At 41.2% G+C, this 18,077-nt stretch overlaps 1 protein-coding gene across 6 annotated transcripts; it reads left to right on the top strand.

Annotated features, from left to right (window-relative positions):
- The first annotated feature begins 1,778 nt into the window (after positions 1-1,778).
- On the top strand, positions 1,779-13,580 carry nkx2.3 (NK2 homeobox 3). Of its 6 annotated transcripts, XM_043713027.1 has the most exons (5): positions 1,779-2,080; positions 4,135-4,290; positions 5,074-5,179; positions 7,994-10,671; positions 11,894-13,580. In XM_043713027.1, exons 4-5 carry the CDS (start codon positions 10,338-10,340, stop codon positions 12,526-12,528), a joined length of 969 nt encoding a protein of 322 aa, XP_043568962.1. In that variant the 5' UTR covers positions 1,779-2,080; positions 4,135-4,290; positions 5,074-5,179; positions 7,994-10,337; the 3' UTR covers positions 12,529-13,580. The 6 variants fall into 6 exon arrangements, with proteins under 6 accessions (XP_043568962.1, XP_043568961.1, XP_043568963.1 ...); XM_043713026.1 differs by lacking the exon at positions 4,135-4,290; XM_043713028.1 differs by lacking the exon at positions 4,135-4,290 and having other exon boundaries at positions 5,074-7,080.
- Positions 13,581-18,077: the final 4,497 nt, after the last annotated feature.

The raw sequence follows: 18,077 nt of genomic DNA, 5'->3' as shown, positions 1-18,077 counted from the left end.
TCAGCAATAGGGTGAATGATACTGTTGCTGTCTGATTTACAGCACTGCGCCACATAGAAATACCAACTATGGATCTTTGTTAATATGTATTAATGAGTTCCAAAGATACCTCCCGCCGGGCTGCACCCTTCCTAAAGATGCATCTGAGTGTAGATGCGCTGATCTGGGATGACAGAAAACCAGCGCCTGTTTTTGAAATTTGATTTATTCATTTTAAAATGCTGCTTCTCTCGAAATTTTGAAGCTGGACAAAGAAAATGTGAACTGCTGAGGGAACATCCAGTATTTGAATAAATGATTTCTCTGGTTAACCTGGAGTGTGGCATGTAGTGAGTTTGAGAGGTGTATCATATTGGGACACTTTATAGTCAGTGAAACATGAACAATTATATGTTTCTGTGTTTAATAAGGTTTCTTTAAAGAAAAGACATTTCCTTTGTTAGGAAGTAGCTGCCCATTTGGATCTGAACGTCTTATTTGTTCAGCGCCATAAATACAACTTGCTTGTAACGTCTCTTGTTATATAGCTCGGACAGATCCTGGTAGAGTAACTTCATATCCGACTGGTTTTTGTTTTGGTTGTTGTAATGGTGGGCGAATAAAAGAAAAGATTAATGGACGTGAGTCCACTTAAAAACAATCGTCTCGTGAACAAATAGTGTCTCTCTAAACCATCCCCTCGGTTTGATTTATAGCGATCCTGCAGGTTACATGCCATCGGTTTTGTTTTGGCACATATTTCCAAAACCAAATTTCGGAGCCCATATGCCCAATCTTAAATCCATCGCGACAAGTGCTTCCGGCGTTTTTTTTTAAAGCAGCTGGTATTCGATTGTTTAAACCAATGTAGGCACTAATCACAATGCCGCTGTCCTCCTGCATACAAAACGCTCCATACATAAAAAAGCGCGACATGTTTACTGCGTGCAATCTGCTTAAATCTCGATAAACACCGTGATATAAATACAAGATATTGTTCTATTATACCGTTTAAATGCCGTTTGAACTTGCACAAACTTCTTCAAAATGAATGTGAGTCTCTTTGTTGTTGTTTAAAAAAATACAAAGTTAAAAATCACACAACACCAGGTTATAGTCCAACAGGTTAAATTGGAAGCACACTAGCTTTCGGAGCGTCGCTCCTTCATCTGATTTAACTTTGTACACCCCAGTCCAACACTGGCACCTCCAAATCACAAAAACATACAGTCACTGTCAGACGGTTGTTGTGAAACGCTGTACTATTCGGAATGGATGCGGGAAAATTCGGCGGTTAATCATATTTTCATCCTCCTGTCATTTTACTTTAGTTCATGGTCGTTAGCCTTCGGGAAAAAAAAACTCGCGTATAGAAGTAGAAAATCGGGTGAAATGTTTTAAGAATAAGCGTGACACCACAGTAGAGAGACTGAACGTTCCGACACACTCTATTAATAAATAATATATTATCCGTGTACGTATTATAACAGATAGCTGTTTTAAATGTGTCCTTACCTGCTGATACATTTGCGTGTATCGCTGCACTCCCCACCATTCTAAATCGGAACATTGTCTTATTGGTGTGTGTGTGGGGGGGGGGGGGGGTCTGGTGTTGGGAGTGGGGGTCGGAGGGGGGGATTTCTTTAGTTTCCCTTCCCTGTTTATCTTAGGATGTATTAAGTTGTGGTCCGCCAGCGGGGTATTGCATCATGGAAAAAAAATGGCTTGAGTCTCGATTTCTCCATTTAAAGACAAAAGCTGGGTGTCTGTACTAACAGTCTGGAGTGGGAGTGCTGGAAAGAGAGTGGAAGCTTTAATCTAAACAAGATATTGTTGATGGCGAGCGGATGGGGATTATCAAGCTGTCTTCTGCCGGAGTCTCAGTAGCATCCAAGCATTTGGCACTGGCGCCGGGCTGTGTGACAGGTGTAGCGTTTCTCTTTGTTTTGCTGCTCTCCTCTCTGAGCCAGGTAAAGCATGCATACATGTAAATGCCGTAGGGATGGCTGAAAAGACGAGGAATCTACCTTGTTCTGATGAAGAGACGATTTGCCACAACCCTCAGCATTGGAAGAGAAATCAAATAGAAACGCAGTTAACGGTATCTTGAGCCTTACTATTTTATTCACATTTTTTAAGATAACGCGTCTATTGTTTAGCTGCTGGATTATATACACACAAAAAAGTATATTGTAAAATTGGGAAATAGCATCCGTTAGCATTCAGAATGAACGTTTTATTTAACAAGTGTGGGTGCCTAGAATGAGTCAAGGCGAAATGCAGTTAATTTATCTGAATATATTCCCCTATATTATAAGATTCTTGTGCGAATACTGATACTGAGTGGGCATGAGGCAACTAGATTAAAGGTAAAAAATAATGGAATTACGAACTACTTGAAATTGTATAGTTTCTCGTCACTTCTTTTTAGAAATGTTTCACATCTGAAAGTGACTTTCCTTGTGTCAGATCATCATAAAATGTAATTCTGACTAACTTTAGTACATCGGACTCTGCGAGACGAGTGCACATCTACAAGTATATACAATAAATATAACCTTAAAAACGAGATTCTTTCTCCATGTATGAACCCTGACGCCCTTAAGGTGGACACATGGAGCTAGGTCCAGAGAAACATTGCTATAGCGAGGGTTACTTGGTGAGCTTGCTATTTACAAACACGCAGAGATGAAGGTTAATGACTTTTTTTTTGAAAGAGAGGGAGTGAGAATCGCCGTCTCGATTTGGGGAGAGGTTGTGAGGAGTGGGGGAAGGGGAGGAGGCTGCAGACGAACAGGGAGCGACCTAAGTGCCTTGAGTTGCTACACATCCAAACAAAAGGCGCACGGGCAGAATTCGGAAGTTTACGAAAACGGAATAAGAGCCTTTCCCTCGCGGTTTAGAACTTGACAGCCAGTTATATTCGCGTGACAACGAGAAACGCAGTCATTTTCTCAGCAAAAACCGCCCTGTGATTTATGACTCTTTGACGATTACGAGGCAAGGCCAACACTTGTTTATACAGCCAGAAAAGAGGATGGGGTGGGGGGTGGGGGTGGGGGATGGGGAGAAAAAGTAAAATCTATTAAAGGCCCCGGATGCTCAAGTATCCGTAGGATAAACAACCAGTATTTTAAACATCTTCAGTCATGCTGTTTGGACAGATGAGTTGAAGGGGAATAGGGCTGGCAAGTTTATGGAAAGGGATTGCCTTCCATGGGCTTTCAGAGAGAGAGAGAGATCCCTTTAACGCCGCAAAGATTGAATCAGCCAATTTGCTATTTACTGTCCCGCTGTTCCTTACACACCTGGGCGCAAATTGCAAAGACGATACTTAGTACGTCCTGCCAGTTTTAGTCGCCGTGGGACCTTTCTCTACTGTACAAATGGTTGCATTTTCTGCATCCTTCCTCGCTTAGCATCCTACCAGGGAGTCTGATAATAGAAAGACAGGAAAAGAATGAAACTATTTAGCGCTTAAATTTAATCGTGGTTGATCTGTAAGTAGACTCCATAGCCTCCTGATCCTTAACGCTTTGGTCAATGCAAATGATCAATCACATTTATTTGAATTAACAATGTGTTGGGGGTGGTTTAAGCCTCTACCACACTGTGCCGGTAGCATTTTTAAAACATTTTTCTCCTCAAAGGCCAGGCACCAATTTCAGACAACGCCCGTTAATCATGAGCTTCTAACAAACATCGGAGATTCAAATGGAAGTTATTAGTCACTGTGTTTGAAGATCTGGAGTCAAAGCCCAGATGGAAATGTTTCAACCTGAACCCATCAGTCCATATCGTTGCCCTTGAATCTTCGGGTGGACAAATGTATATCACTGTAGCATTTAAATGCACCAGAAACAGAGCGCGCGTTGCTATTAAGTCTGCAGGAAGCTGGAGAATTTGTGCAAAGTGCAGTAGAATTAAAGTAGGCCTCCGGAAGCCCATTACCGTGGTTCCAGTAAACACACCAAAGTTGCCTTTTCTCTGACGGCTATTCCTCCACTAACCTATTAAGGACGGGTATAAATTTAGCAGGCTGCCTGGGCGCACTTGGCGATTGTGTTATCTGCAGCTCTCGCTATCTTTTAGTTTTGAAAGGGATGTTTAAAGGTCGCTTAACTGCTTCTCTCTTTAACTCCCGTCCCTCTCCAGTATCTGGAGGGTCTCGGTAATCTCCGACCATTCGACAGTTGCTGCAGAGCGGAAAGTCAGCGCCCCGATAGTGTCAGATCATATCGGCCGACACCGCCGGCGCTGTTTGCTGTCGGAATTTTAATTGGGAAAGATGGGTGCCTTTCACTTGATAAGGTATTAATAAACCAGAGATGATAGACCTTTAAAGACAAGTACAGACAATAGAGATTGTACAATAATGATACACTCTTAGCAGTTTGCTCTCCTGTTTGGTGAATTGCAAAACAGCAATAATTTATTTTGGGGAAAGGGTTATATACATGGCACATTATAATAATAATTTTGAATGAACTCAAATATCACATTCAAATATTGGATAATTTTTGTTTCGAACTTTGCGTTAAAATTTGACGTCCATTTTGGCAGCAACCTGATTAATTGTTAATTCTAACGGAGAAACAGAGACAGAACGATACAAGTTATTGCGTGTGAACATTGCTACTACACACGAAGAATTATATCGGACAAATTTTGTTTGCATCAGTAGAACGAATGGATGCAAAATATTTGGTATGCTTAAATTTGAAATGCGTGGTTAAATTAGTTAATCTGATAACAACATGTCAGCAAATTAACATACTAGTTTCAAATTAATGCCGGAATTTTATATTTAAAATGCTTCGGAAATGGAAATAATCATCAGGTGAGTTCGTGCAGTCAAAAAAGCGGTGTTGTAAAAATATAGTTGTGTGTTGCAAAGGAGCGTTAACCTCCTGTATATGTAAATACGGATGAGTTGCAGGCTTCATTGAGAAATAATAGAAGTTCACTGAAACAGCACACAGCGATGGGCTGAATGGTCGATTGCTTCTTCATCTGTAACGATTGGTTCTCTCTATTTCATCCTCTGTTTACATCTCTGACAAAATTTGAAATGATATTAATTTCTTCTTGTAGCTCTGGAGCAGATTCCAACGTACTCAGAATCAAAACTCGCCTTTATTTCCAAAACAGTGGATGTTCGATAGACGTCGGGAAATGACTCCTGTACCAAATTACAAAAGTAATGTTTTAAATGTGTTTATAACTTGCACGTCTGACAGCGAAACTGCCAACCGTCATTTTAATAATTCAATTACCTGCCAATTTAAAGGGAGATCTGCGAAAGAGATATAGGTTGTTGAAATATAATTTTCCCTCTGAAATTAATAGGAAACTGCAGCCATCCCTCTTCAGAAAGTCATGATTAAATCATATTTCTTGTTTGTTATGAGAGTTTAACTAGGTTCGCTTCGTTCAAATGATTGCTTTCAATTCTCTCCTTTGTAAGTAAGTGATCGAAGAACCATGTAACAACATAAATTTCCCTCTGATGTCCTGCCACGTGCTCTGTTATGGTTTTACAAGTAGGCGATGCAAAATTGTATGACGAATGAAACATTTTTTCATCACTTCTTTAAACGATATGCCTAAAAATGCAGCGATGAACATCCGCTAGATATCCTTTCCTCTTCAATTTCAAGCCCATCAGTTTAATTTCACTTTGTTGAGTATTAACTAAAGCTTTAGGAGGTAAATTGAGTGAACAAAACTTCACTCGTGCGTTATCGATATTCAACTGGGAGGGACCGCGAGGCAAGTTCACTCTTGCTTTTCTGGGAATGTGCCCAAAACATGAAGTTCTAAGCTCCTGGTTCTGTTTAAGCGCCGGGAGCTGGGGAAGCAGAGGCACAACGTGAGACCATGTCCGTTCACTGTCACTTCTGAAGAATTCTGGATTGGAAACGTTAATTTCGTTTCTCTCTACGCAAATGCTGCCAGACCTGCTGAGCTTACCCTGTAAATTATGTTTTTGTTTCACTCTCTGTGCCTGGCGAGTTTGCAGTCGGCGCAAGGCAGACGATGCAATTCACATCTCATTTTAAAAACAAATCACAAGTGAAAGCAGTTAGAGCAAAAACCGACAATGCGGAGGCGATGAATAACGGAATTGGCCTAAAAAGAATTCATGATGTGGATTTAATTATTGGCGAAATGAAAATTAATGAGTGAATTATTGATTCAATCATATCTTTAATCAAATTTCCCCATTTTTTGTTCCTTGAAATATCCAGTTCTATAATCTCTCGTTTCTCCCGATTGCAAAAAAATTCCAATTGCGTTGTCTGAGATCCGCAAGACTTTTAAGAATCGCTAATAGCAGGAATGCATCAATTCTCAGATTTTCCCTCCAGATTTAACACAGTATTGCAGGTTTCAGTTGAGAAGTAATTAGTTACGTTGTGTTAATTGGCCTAAAGAGAAACCCCTTGACCAAATTAATTTCACTGAGCGCCAGTTTAGTGAAATCATTCATTTCGGAGGTAACAACGTAACGCGTTCGTTTTCGCACCAAAGGTATGAATCAGATTTCATACATCTCGTTTCGGCCATGAAGCGAACAGATAATTTGTTTTAAAACAGCAGTTCAATAAATTCGCATTTAAATATTATTTACAAAATCGAAAAACCAGGAATTGGGTAATGAGCCCTCGAATCGCCAGCTACATCTGATTTCAACTCACTTGAAACTTAAAGGAAAGTGAGATGCGGAGGCCCCAAATGTAAACTGAAGAGAGAAAAATATAGGGGCGCTTGGAGATTTGCTTCGGAGTTTAGGTGAGGCGTGGACAATTCAACAATTTAAATTTAGATGAGTTTATTTGCTCAACAGACCAGCATGATCCCCCTCCCCCAGAATAAATTCAGCTTCTGTTTTATTTTAATTTAGATATTCATGTCGTTTCTTGCGTCTTCATAGATGAAAGTTAAATGTAATGAGAGGGAGAGCAATGCAATTGTAACCAGCCCGTAACACAATTACTTCGTGATTGATATTTCGTATGTTTACGCGACCGGCACTGTTCAAAACTAGAAGTTCCTGCAGAGATAACGCTAATCTCGAGTTTTCAAGAGCTGTAGAATGTAAGCAGTTCTATGAAGCTTGATGGTGGTTGTTATGAATGAAGTGGAAAGAGCGTGTTATATAATTGGTGTTTTAAGTGACACTTCCTTTCTTTTATTTGATAAACAAGACTTTTACTGATCTGTGATATCGCTGTAACTGCACTTACCTAATGACGAAGTTCCCCAAATATTTGTTTTTTTTGTAAATCTTTACCAATCTCAGTTAAACCACCTTTGTCAGTGTTAAATCCCCTCCCGCCCCAGAACTGAAGATAGAAAATGCCTGTAACTCACAGGTGGGGCAATAAAAGACTTCTCGCCAGCATACCTCCGATATCAGTGGACTCTCTCCCAATGTTATACAATCGTATAACAAAACTGCAATTTCCAACGTACTCTTCATGTATCCATTTCCCTACAGCATCTAGAAAGTGTTGTGAGCACCCTGTACAGCTGCATTCGACATTTCATCGATACCTCCTACATTCCAATAAATTAAACGGCAGATTGGATTCCTTTCGTGGTGCAGCAAGCAGGAGGAAATACCGAGAGGAGGAAAATTAAAATTGAAGGGGACTAATTTTCCCAAGTTAATTGCGCAAGTTCTTTTATTCTGACAAAGTGCGCGTGTCACTTTTCACAGAGTGAAGCGTTTTGCTAAATTGCCCATTTTGCCGGGGGAGGATTTAATTGCACATAAAATTCTATATACAGGATCCTTGTATTACTGTCTCTTGTATCAATGACCAATTTATCGCCGTCCATTGTATCGCTGTCGATGTATTGCTGTCCATTTTATTACTGCCCACTCGCACTCTATAACGTTCTGAACTACTTAACTCACAAGAGGCCTAATGATCAAGACTAGGCCTATAGGGCGTAAGTGTGTTTACAGAAATGATCAACTCATATACTTCTTGCTTATTTCTAGATTCGATGAAGGATTTTTAAATTTACAAAAAGATCTACACTGACCAACAATGAGGAAAATAACATTGCCTCTGTTCAATTCTATTGCATGGTTTTTGATATAGTACAATGTTGATATGTGTAGATTCAGAGCAAAATGGGGGTTCTATATTGTTATAGTGTCATCTGCAAGCACTTGCTACATTATTATGCTTCATAATGATAGTTTTTATTATTATAATGCATTCTGAAGATACATTATCATTGAAGAAACCATAATCTCTTAACTGGAGGAGTGGAGTAATATGTGACCTCAAGAGAATAAACGGTAGAAAACCAAACAGATTTTTTTACATCTTCGATCTTTTCTCTATATAAAAAATAATCACACACGTCTCTGAGATTATCTTACTGTATTCACAGCTAACAATTATTTCGCACTACACTCAATTGCTGGCCTGTAAATTTTAGCTGGTATATGTGCAGTTAGTACACCAGATAATTGTAGGAATAAGGATGAATTAAAGGATTTCAAAAATGCAATTGCGACTATCGCCAAGTATAGGGACACATCTATGCCGACATTGGGTGTGCTAAAGTATATAAGTTGGATTTCTTTTAAAATTTAAGTTCCTTTTTTTTAAAAAAAAACTGCAGCCAACATCACATAACGTCAATCGTATTCAAAGACGAAAAACATTTCTGCGTTATGAAGGACTCGAAACGTTGTGTCTTTCTCCACAGATGCTGCTAGATCTACTGAGTTTCTCCAGCGATTGCCGTTGTTATGTAGAAACGAGGTGTGCTCCAAATTTATTATGATTTATATTCCCTTTTCTTTAAAAAGAAACATGGCCAACATCTCGCAATACTAATCAAACAAAGCAATGGATTAAAAAAAAGGTATCGAAGCAAATACTTAAAAAATTGGAATGCTATCTGCATTGATTTATCCTTCATGTCAATCATATTAAAGCAAAACTGAAAAACAATATTATTTGGAATTTCTTTATACATCAATTCAACCCTCGCAACAATCTAGAGCCTTAAAAAACCTTTTTTCTGCATTAAGAAACAGGAGTAGGTCATTCAGCCGCTCAATCCTGTTCTGCTCTTCGATGAGATTTTGGCTGCTCTCTGGCCTAACTCCATATACCTGCCTTTGGCTCGTATCCGGTTAACAAAATAATGTCTATCTCAGATCCGTATACATCACATTGATCATATCAAAGCAAAGACTAAAAGTTAATAAATTGGAATTCGTTTTTGCATTAATTCATCCCTCACACTAATCGTATCAAAGCAACGACTAAAAGTTCTGAAGGGTTACTGGACTCGAAACGTTAACTCTGCTTTCTCTCCACAGATGCTGCCAGATCTGCTGATTTTCTTCAGCAATTTATTTTTTTTATTCAGACCTTCAGCACCCACAGTTCTTTGTTTTGGAATTGCTTTCTTTTTTTATAAATTGGAATATTATCTGCATTAATCCATCTTTCATATCAATCGTTTTAAAGCAAAGACTGAAAAACAATATCTCACCCCTCACATCATTCGTAACAACGCAGATCTAAAACAGAGTTTCTTTCTGCATTAATTTACCGCTCATATTGATCGTATCACCTCAAGGTCTAAAGAAAATACATAATTTGGAATTACTTTCTTTATTAATTCACCCTTCGAAACAGTCATACCAAAGGAAAGGCTAAAGATTTGGTTTTGGGTGGCCTTATGCGTTAGTTCACCTCTCACATCAATCGTATCAAAACAAAGTCTACAAATATCTATAATTCTGAATTTCTTTCTGCCCTAATTGCGCCTCTGACTCAGACACAGAGCAGCTTCAGTTTCGGGCGGACACGCGCCCACCTCCTGTGGCCAAGGGCACGCGCCCACCTCCAATGGCCAGGGGCTCGCGACCGCGCGCCGGCGGCGGCACGTGACACGCGGCCAGCCAATGGATGCTTTCCCCATTCCTGCTCCGCCCATCTCACCGGCCTTATTTGAATCTCGGGTGCCTGGGAGCCAATGACGCGTGTGGGGCCCGCCCCGAGCTCCTCCGTTGTGACGTCACCCGCATCCCCCTGGGGTGGCCGAGCAGCAACAAAACTGCACTCGGAGTCTCGGCAGTTTGCAAGCTATTGGTTGCAGCAAAAAGAAATCCCACCTAATCCACTTTAGTTGCATGTCAGTTTTACAAGAGAGGGAGGGAAAAATAATCGTGCAATTAAAGGGAGCTTGAATTCTTTTTTTCGGTTGCAATTTAGGTGGGGGAAGGAAAGCCTGCTGGATTTTCTCTTTCTTTTCTTGGCAAAAGAGAGATTAAACTGGCGGGTTTATAACTAATTCCCCACGCATCTTGCTCGATGATGCTTCCAAGCCCGGTCACGTCGACGCCATTCTCGGTCAAAGATATTCTGAATCTGGAGCAACAATCGCGCCAGCAAGTGGCCCATCACTTGCAGCAGGATTTATCGTCTCAGTTCCAGCCGCCGCCGCCGCCGCCTTCGTGCATGCACGCCGCCGGGGAGGCCTCCAGCTTTTCGGATGGGGAGGAGAAAATTCCCTTTTTGAACTCTCTGTCAGTACAAGACAGTCAGGGGGACCCGAGCCTTTCCCCAGAGCTTTACGTTCACGCAGGACTGAGAAGCCCGTGTGAAACCAAATTAGATGAGGAGATCCTACGAGATGAGGTCAAGAGTAAGTACCTAATAGTCTAGATTTTATTAAGAGATGAGCCGGAGGTAAAATATCGCAAAAATCTGCTGCGTTGAAATGTAACTATGTTAAATTCTTAAAATGTTTTGCAAAGCCGGCGTTGTTCGTTGTTTCGGTCATATTTTTGAAATTGAAACAAAAACAGAAATTCCTGGAGAATCTTTTGTATTGATTTCGCGAACGTCTTATTCAGGTCTTATTCAGCTCCTTAACATTGCACCCTCGGATAATTCCTATAAAGCGAAAGGAACGCTACAGCATTGAAAAATACCTTTAAAATTAATTTTCGACGGATCCGGGGATAAAGTGAGTTCTCCAGGTCCCGAAAGATTTGTTTTCAATGTGCAATTTAATACTGTAGAATGAAGGGTTCTTCTACCAAAAACACGGGAACCACATTTTAATTCACAAACCTAAGTATAGTTACCCAGTCCCTGAACATTTTGAACAATTATCCCCGGGTCTCTAAATCAATTATTCCGCTGTAAATTGTTCTCATTCCCTTTACTGTAATCCCAATGTTTAGGTTGTTTTGCAGTCTGCAGTGTGTTCGTACTTCTTTGTTAATATGATTGAACTGTTCTAAAGAACTCCACAACCATGTATCCTATTTAAGGCCTCCGGATAAGGTGAGTACTGACAACCTGAGCAAAAGAGTTGCTAATCAAGGTGGATAAAGAAATATTTAAATCATATTGTGCTTGGTCTGTGCTTCCCTGGTTTCATGCATCTCAAACAAGTCCTGTTAAAAATTATTTTGCCGAATTCGTTCGTAAAACCGGGGCATTTTAATAGGATTATTTTAAAAATTGACAAATTTTTAAGACAAGACAGATCTTGAAACCAGGTACTGATTGGTGCAAATGTTGAAAGTCTCTGTGAATTTACACACATAGCGCTTCTATTTATTTTTTCAGTAAATCAGCGCCTCATATTATTGTGGGATTAAACAGCACGATAAAATACATGATATTTCTCCTTTAATTTAAATATAATTTAATAGAAGAATTGGGCTGCAAGAGGCTAAATTTGCAAATATTGTTACAATTGCCTCTGCCCGGTTTACTATCAACTCGAAAGAAGCATTCACACCAATGCACCGGATATCATTAATTGCTCAGAGTTATTCACATTTCGGTTATGGCTGGAAATTGCCCGCCTTGTTGCAAACTGTGTCACTAATGGATCGGCATTGTTTCTGCAGAAAGCTATTCCCTAAAGAAGTGCTCAGAGAGCGAGAACGTTAAAGCAGAGGATGGTGAACGGCCGAAACAAAAGCAGAGAAGGAAACCCCGTGTGCTTTTCTCACAGGCCCAGGTGTTTGAACTGGAGAGGAGGTTTAAGCAGCAGAGATACCTGTCTGCTCCTGAGAGAGAGCACCTGGCCAACACTCTTAAACTGACCTCCACCCAGGTCAAGATCTGGTTCCAGAACAGGCGCTACAAGTGCAAACGACAACGCCAGGACAAATCTTTGGAGATCGCGGGCCACCATCACCCACCCCCGCCCAGACGGGTGGCGGTGCCCGTGCTGGTGCGGGACGGCAAGCCGTGCATAGCAGGATCCCAGAGTTACACCAGCCCTTACAGCGTCGGCGCAAACGCTTACGCCTACAACGGCTACCCTGGCTCTTACGGCAGCTACGGCGGCGCCCCGGCCTACAACGCTAACTATAGCTGCACCTACACAAGCATCCCGTCGCTGCCGCCTTCCACGGCGTCCAACGCCTTCATGAACGTGGACCTCAGTAACGTGAACGGCGCTGTACAGACGCAGTCTCACCCAGGATCCTCTGTGCCCGCATGCCAAGGGACTCTGCAGGGCATCCGCGCCTGGTAAAGTACCATGAGAGACCAGAACTGTTGGCTGCCTTCACTTGCTCTGAACTATTTTTTAACTGTAGGTCATTTGAAAAATCAAGGAAAGCTTATTTTGAAGGAAAAAAAACACTATTATGATTCCCTTCCAAGACAATCCCGATTCATTTCAGATCCCTTTGAATGCTCTCCGACAAATATTGCCCTATGTTTTGTACATTCTCTGTTAAGCCATGTGATTTCACACCCTGTCGTTCGATTTATAGTGTCCGACTGGGAATGGAGCACAGATCACCCTCCGGATTCTGCTGTTCAGAATTGTGTAGTTCGACAGTAATCCCTCAAAAGAGCCATTATGAAGAGCAGCAGAGAGAGAGAGAGAAAAGGGAGAAAAGAGACACCGTCATATTTCGAATGTAGGTATGGGATTTTTTTAACAGAAGCGGAAAGGAGTGTTTCACATATTTCAGGAATCCTCATAATTCTAAGAGAAAGACGGTTGGAGAAAAGACTATACATAATTAATACAATACAAGCTCAGAAAAACGTCGGAGATACCAGCGGATTAGACTGCTTCTGATAGTAGTCACTTTCTCTCTCTCTGCCCCTCTCTCCTCCCAGACCCGTTGACTAACTTTCTCTGTATTCTATAGCCGATTTCCAGCATCCACAGCATGTTGCATTTTCGTTCTGCTACAAACGTTCTTTTGACTCATTCTGGGAGACGGGGCTCATGTTTCTAAGGGTAGCAATTCCTCCCCCTCCCGAGCTGCCTTGAGAAGGCGGTGGCCTAGTCTTTATGAACTGAAGCCGTTTGACTAAAATAAGCCACTTCAGAGGGCAGCTAAGAGTCAATGCTGCTATGGGAGTTGAGTCAACTTGTGACCAGGTAAAGTGCAACACAAAACTATATAAATATATTTTAACGAATCTTCATGGGTCAGTTTTGCTGAAACCAGTCCCTTTTTTTTAAGGAATGCTATTATTTCTACATGCTGTAAACTAAGTTCAAATTTTCAAACCACAGTGAGGTGGGGTGGCGGTATTATTAATGTAACTGCCAAGCTACCCCTCCCCAATATTAGTATTAGTTCGAACTGACCCTTCCACCGTGGAATTCCGTTTTTGAAATCCCACTTGGAAAATCAGGGATTTGCCTCAAACATCTTCCATCTGAAATCTACGTTTAATTTAAATATTTGACAGCACTGCTAAAGCAAAGATTCCACTAGCTGTGAGCTAGAACTCTTTTTTTAGGCGGGGCAGGAAATAAACAAACATAAATAGAACTTTGGCCAAAAAAATCTCTCATGTACATACCGAGTAATCCTCAGAAGCTCTTACTCTAATTTGTACCATAATGGCGAGTGTTAACATTTCAGTGGCGTGTATAAAGTTATGTATATAGCAAAGCTTATTGTTCGTGAAGGATTCCCCCTCCCCCGTCCCCAGCTTGTATAATACTCTGCTATTCAAAAAAAACTGCTGAAATACACTAAGTGGAGCTAACAAAAAAAAAGAATAAATGTTGAGGTGCAATATGTTCATAATTGAGTCCCTCGTGTACTTGTCCCTGGTTTACTTGTTTGGAATACTCTGCTATTAAAAAAAAACTGCTGAAATACACTAAGTGGAGCTAACAAAAAAAAGAATAAATGTTGAGGTGCAATATGTTCATAATTGAGTCCCTCGTGTACTTGTCCCTGGTTTACTTGTTTGGAATGTATTATTTTCGATGGGTACCTGTATTAGCATAATTACATTTCAGTGATTGCTGAGATATTAGCAAAATACTATCACTCTTTAAAGAAAATGCGTTTTGATTAATAATGCATTTTTGAATATAGGTGTATTAGATAACTATTAGAACATCAAACTTTCCCAGTCAAAACGTAACTCAACTTGAAACATTTGTGTCTAAAATACTGGGGGTGGAGAAAAAAAAGTAACTGTCAAGTTATTCCGAATTACAATGCATGGAGTTGCAGGTTATTAGAGGCCATGCTGTTCGGATGTGTTGAATTTTAATCGTTTTGAAGCCCTCATGAAATGAGACGTCAGGTTAGGAATAAAATGTGTTTCTCCAGGCCAAAAGCCGTTGCCTCAAATTTCTGAACAAATAGCAGCAAATAGCAGTAACATCAAACATGTTCCAGTGACGTTAAGTGTCAGTTTTGATTGGAAGGTGAGAATGAACGTTTGGAGTAATAAAAAGAGTAATTTTGTTTCAGAAAGCGAGAGAGAGAGAGAGAGAGAAATCACCCCACGAAACGTAATTCTATCTATATATATAACACAGTAATGAAATTATTCAAACGCTGTGTTAAACCGCCCAAAAAGCTGCTTTTGTGAGACCGTGTCCTTTGCTCAATTGCCTCGTACAGAGAGGTGGAAAGGCCAGCGCCTGCCACACTCGACATGAATTGTTCATGTGCCAAGCGCCGTGAAAGAGAAAGTTATTATATAGAAAAAACCTTTTGAGAGGTGTGATTAGAAGCACTAAGTACATTGAAAGAATGTCCGAGTTAGGCTCCGTGGTACCTACAATGGCTTTCATAAGTTTCGGGAACAAAAGATGGGGTGTCGGAGGTTTCGCACGTAGAGACAAAACCCTAAAGACCCAAGATTGACATTTGTAAATATGCCCCCATTTAATAGGCTGATTAATAGAACCAAGCCCAAATTCTGTTTGCTTTTTTCTCGCCCCAATCCCGCCTCTCCATCTTAACGTTTTGTTTTGTCCGTGGTGAAAGGCGCTTGATTAGGGACAGGGAGGGAGAACTTGCAGTCTGAAGGGCCAGCGAACATAGGATTCAGCAGGAGGCAGCCTGGCCGAAGTAGGCTTATTATTCTTGCAAATTTAGCAACCTGTGCTGGCATATTTCACATGGTTGTAAGTTTTTTTTGAAGCACAGTTACATTAGAGGGAGGCAGAGAAGTGAGAGGGACCAACCACTACAATAGGTGAATAATGTTTACAGAGTATGATAAATTGACACTGTGCATAAATACAGCAGTCTTTATTTTTATTCAACCCATTGTGCAAGGCTTGCGTTATTGAATCCAACCTCTGAGGGAGGGGAGAGAATTCCTGTTGTCTCAGATTCTATCGCGTGCAGTTAATGAAATAAAATTGAAGGCGATAGTAAGGAAGTGGGGACTTGTTATATCCTCGTAAACCGCTTGTAATGCCTCACAGACATGGCTCTTAAATCACAACTATCCAGGGCTTTGCAACGCGGTAAAGTTGCTGGTACTTACAAATCCCGTCAAGATAAACTGTTTTTTTTAGATTGAAGATGGTATCCGCAGAATTATGTTAGGAAATGATCTAGGTTTTATATATTTGATTTAAAAGCTCATGTTCCTAATAAAATTAGTCCTTTAAAAAAAATCGCAGTAGGTTTCAAGCGCGCAGAGGCGATTTATTTTCCCACGGGAAGTTATGCAACAGACAGAATTTGTGAATGTAAGTCTCTTTCTTAGAGACACCCTCGCGCACAGGGTACACATTCTGCGCTCTTACACAACGAGCGGTATCGCACACACTGCAATAGACAAATGCAGAAATATAGTAACGTCCTCCATTACTGTCACGCATTCACATGAAAATGGAAGTTTGTAAGTGCACTCATTCGTATACCTGTACACGTGATGATTATAGGCACAGGCACATGTATACACATAAATAATGCACGCAAGTAAACATACACATATACATTGAAATAGGAGAAGGAGCAGGCCATTCAGCCCTTCGAATCCGTCCGACCATTCAGTATGACATTGGCTGATCCTCTATTTCAATGCCATATTCCTGCGCTCTCCCCATCCCACTTGACACCTTTATCCTCTAGAAAGCAGTCTAGCTCGTGCTTGAATGCATGCAGTGATGTGACCTCCACAGCCTTCTGTGGTACAGGGCACCACAGGAACCCCGCCGTCAGACTGAAGAAATGATTCCAGATCACGGTCCAAAGTGGTCTACCCCATAATCGGTGTCCAGTGGAAACCTCATCCCTGCATCCAGTCTGTCAGCCTGTTAGAGTGTTATATGTTTCTATGAAATCCCCTCTCGTTCTTCCAAACTCCAGTGAATACAGGCCCAATCGACCCAAACTCTCTTCATAGCACAAATTTCCATCCCCAGGAACCAATCAGGTCACTGTATTGCCTCAATGGCAAGGATATCTTATGGCAAAGTAAAAGTTACACGCGGGAAATACAGTCGATGGTACGCAAATACAGCCTGAAATCTGCTTCTCAAAACACAAGTTAAATCTGACAGCCCAATGCTAAGATTGGAGTAAGATGAGCGTTCAAGCTCATTAGTCTCCCTATGTTTCTTAATGGTTCTTATTGTAGATCTATTTACAGCACATGGACTGCAGCAGTTCAAGAAGGAAGCTCACCACCACCTTCTCAAGGGCAACTATGGACGGGGCAATAAATGCTCGGCCAACCAATAACATTTCAACACCCTGCACCTCGCTCTGAACTGTTTTGTACGACTGGGAGTAAAAACCTCTCTAGTTGCTAGGCAGAGCCGCTGAACTAAATTCTTGTGAAATATTCCAATCTGGGGAGGATTACCTTGACAATCCCATTTCCGATGGAATCTGGGAAAATGTCTAAGGGTTCAGCTTTTAAGATTTACCTGGGTGTTTGGGTTGTGACTACAGACAGGCGACTGTGGCCTCTTCAAACTGTTGGCGATTACCATCATATTGGAGTCACTCCCGCCGCACACATTCAACATAAACATGATGGCAGTGCGAGTTAGTCTGCTCTTCCGGCCCGTTTTGAAAGGCTGTCCCGTATTTCTGTAATTCGGGTCCCCTTATCTTGTTGTTAATGTGTTTGCAGTCGGTTTGTTTACAGAGGACACTTCGACCGATAATCCTTCAGAGATAAGGCGGCTGTATTGCTTGTGATTGTGGGCGAGCGAGTCTAATGGACAGATAATTAGCAGCAAACAAAGGGAAGGGTTTTCAACCGTGTGTACCCAGCGGACAAGGCCACTTTCCCGGCTGCTCCACTACCGGTGGAACTTACCTGTGGCACCGAGGGGGAGGGAGAAAGACTCGGCGATGAATCAAAGCAAATACAAGCGGCGACAGAGTGGCGTTGTCCGCGGACCCACTTTAGCAATGGAGCTGATGAGTGTTTGTAATAGGGGTTTCAGATTCGTATCAGCTCAGATTGAACTAACGCCGTGCAATGCAATCTTTCACTTCTGTTGCAAAATAAGAATTATCCACCGCTTGAATACCCATGGCTAGCAAGATGTTAAAATCAACTAGGCACATCCGTCGACTTTGTGAAGGGACCAGATTAGAGTATCATATTCTATGTGGTAACATTATTAAATGTAGGAAGATCAGTGAAATACCAGGGTGGTTATCTACCATGTCAAACATTTCTGTGTCTGTTTCTTTTACGTTGAGATCTGCTTAATTAACTTATTAATTGTCTGTTTAATTAACCACATGCAAAGCGAACCACTGCATTCTAACTGCTTCAAAGTATGTAGCAATCCCACTTTGCTACATACCCGGCCCCAAAAACCAACCA

This window comes from Chiloscyllium plagiosum, chromosome 22, assembly GCF_004010195.1.
Source record: "Chiloscyllium plagiosum isolate BGI_BamShark_2017 chromosome 22, ASM401019v2, whole genome shotgun sequence".
Classification (NCBI taxonomy): Eukaryota; Metazoa; Chordata; class Chondrichthyes; order Orectolobiformes; family Hemiscylliidae; genus Chiloscyllium; species Chiloscyllium plagiosum.
The sequence above is the reverse complement of the archived record's forward strand: the minus strand, read 5'-3'. Positions and strand labels throughout refer to the sequence as shown.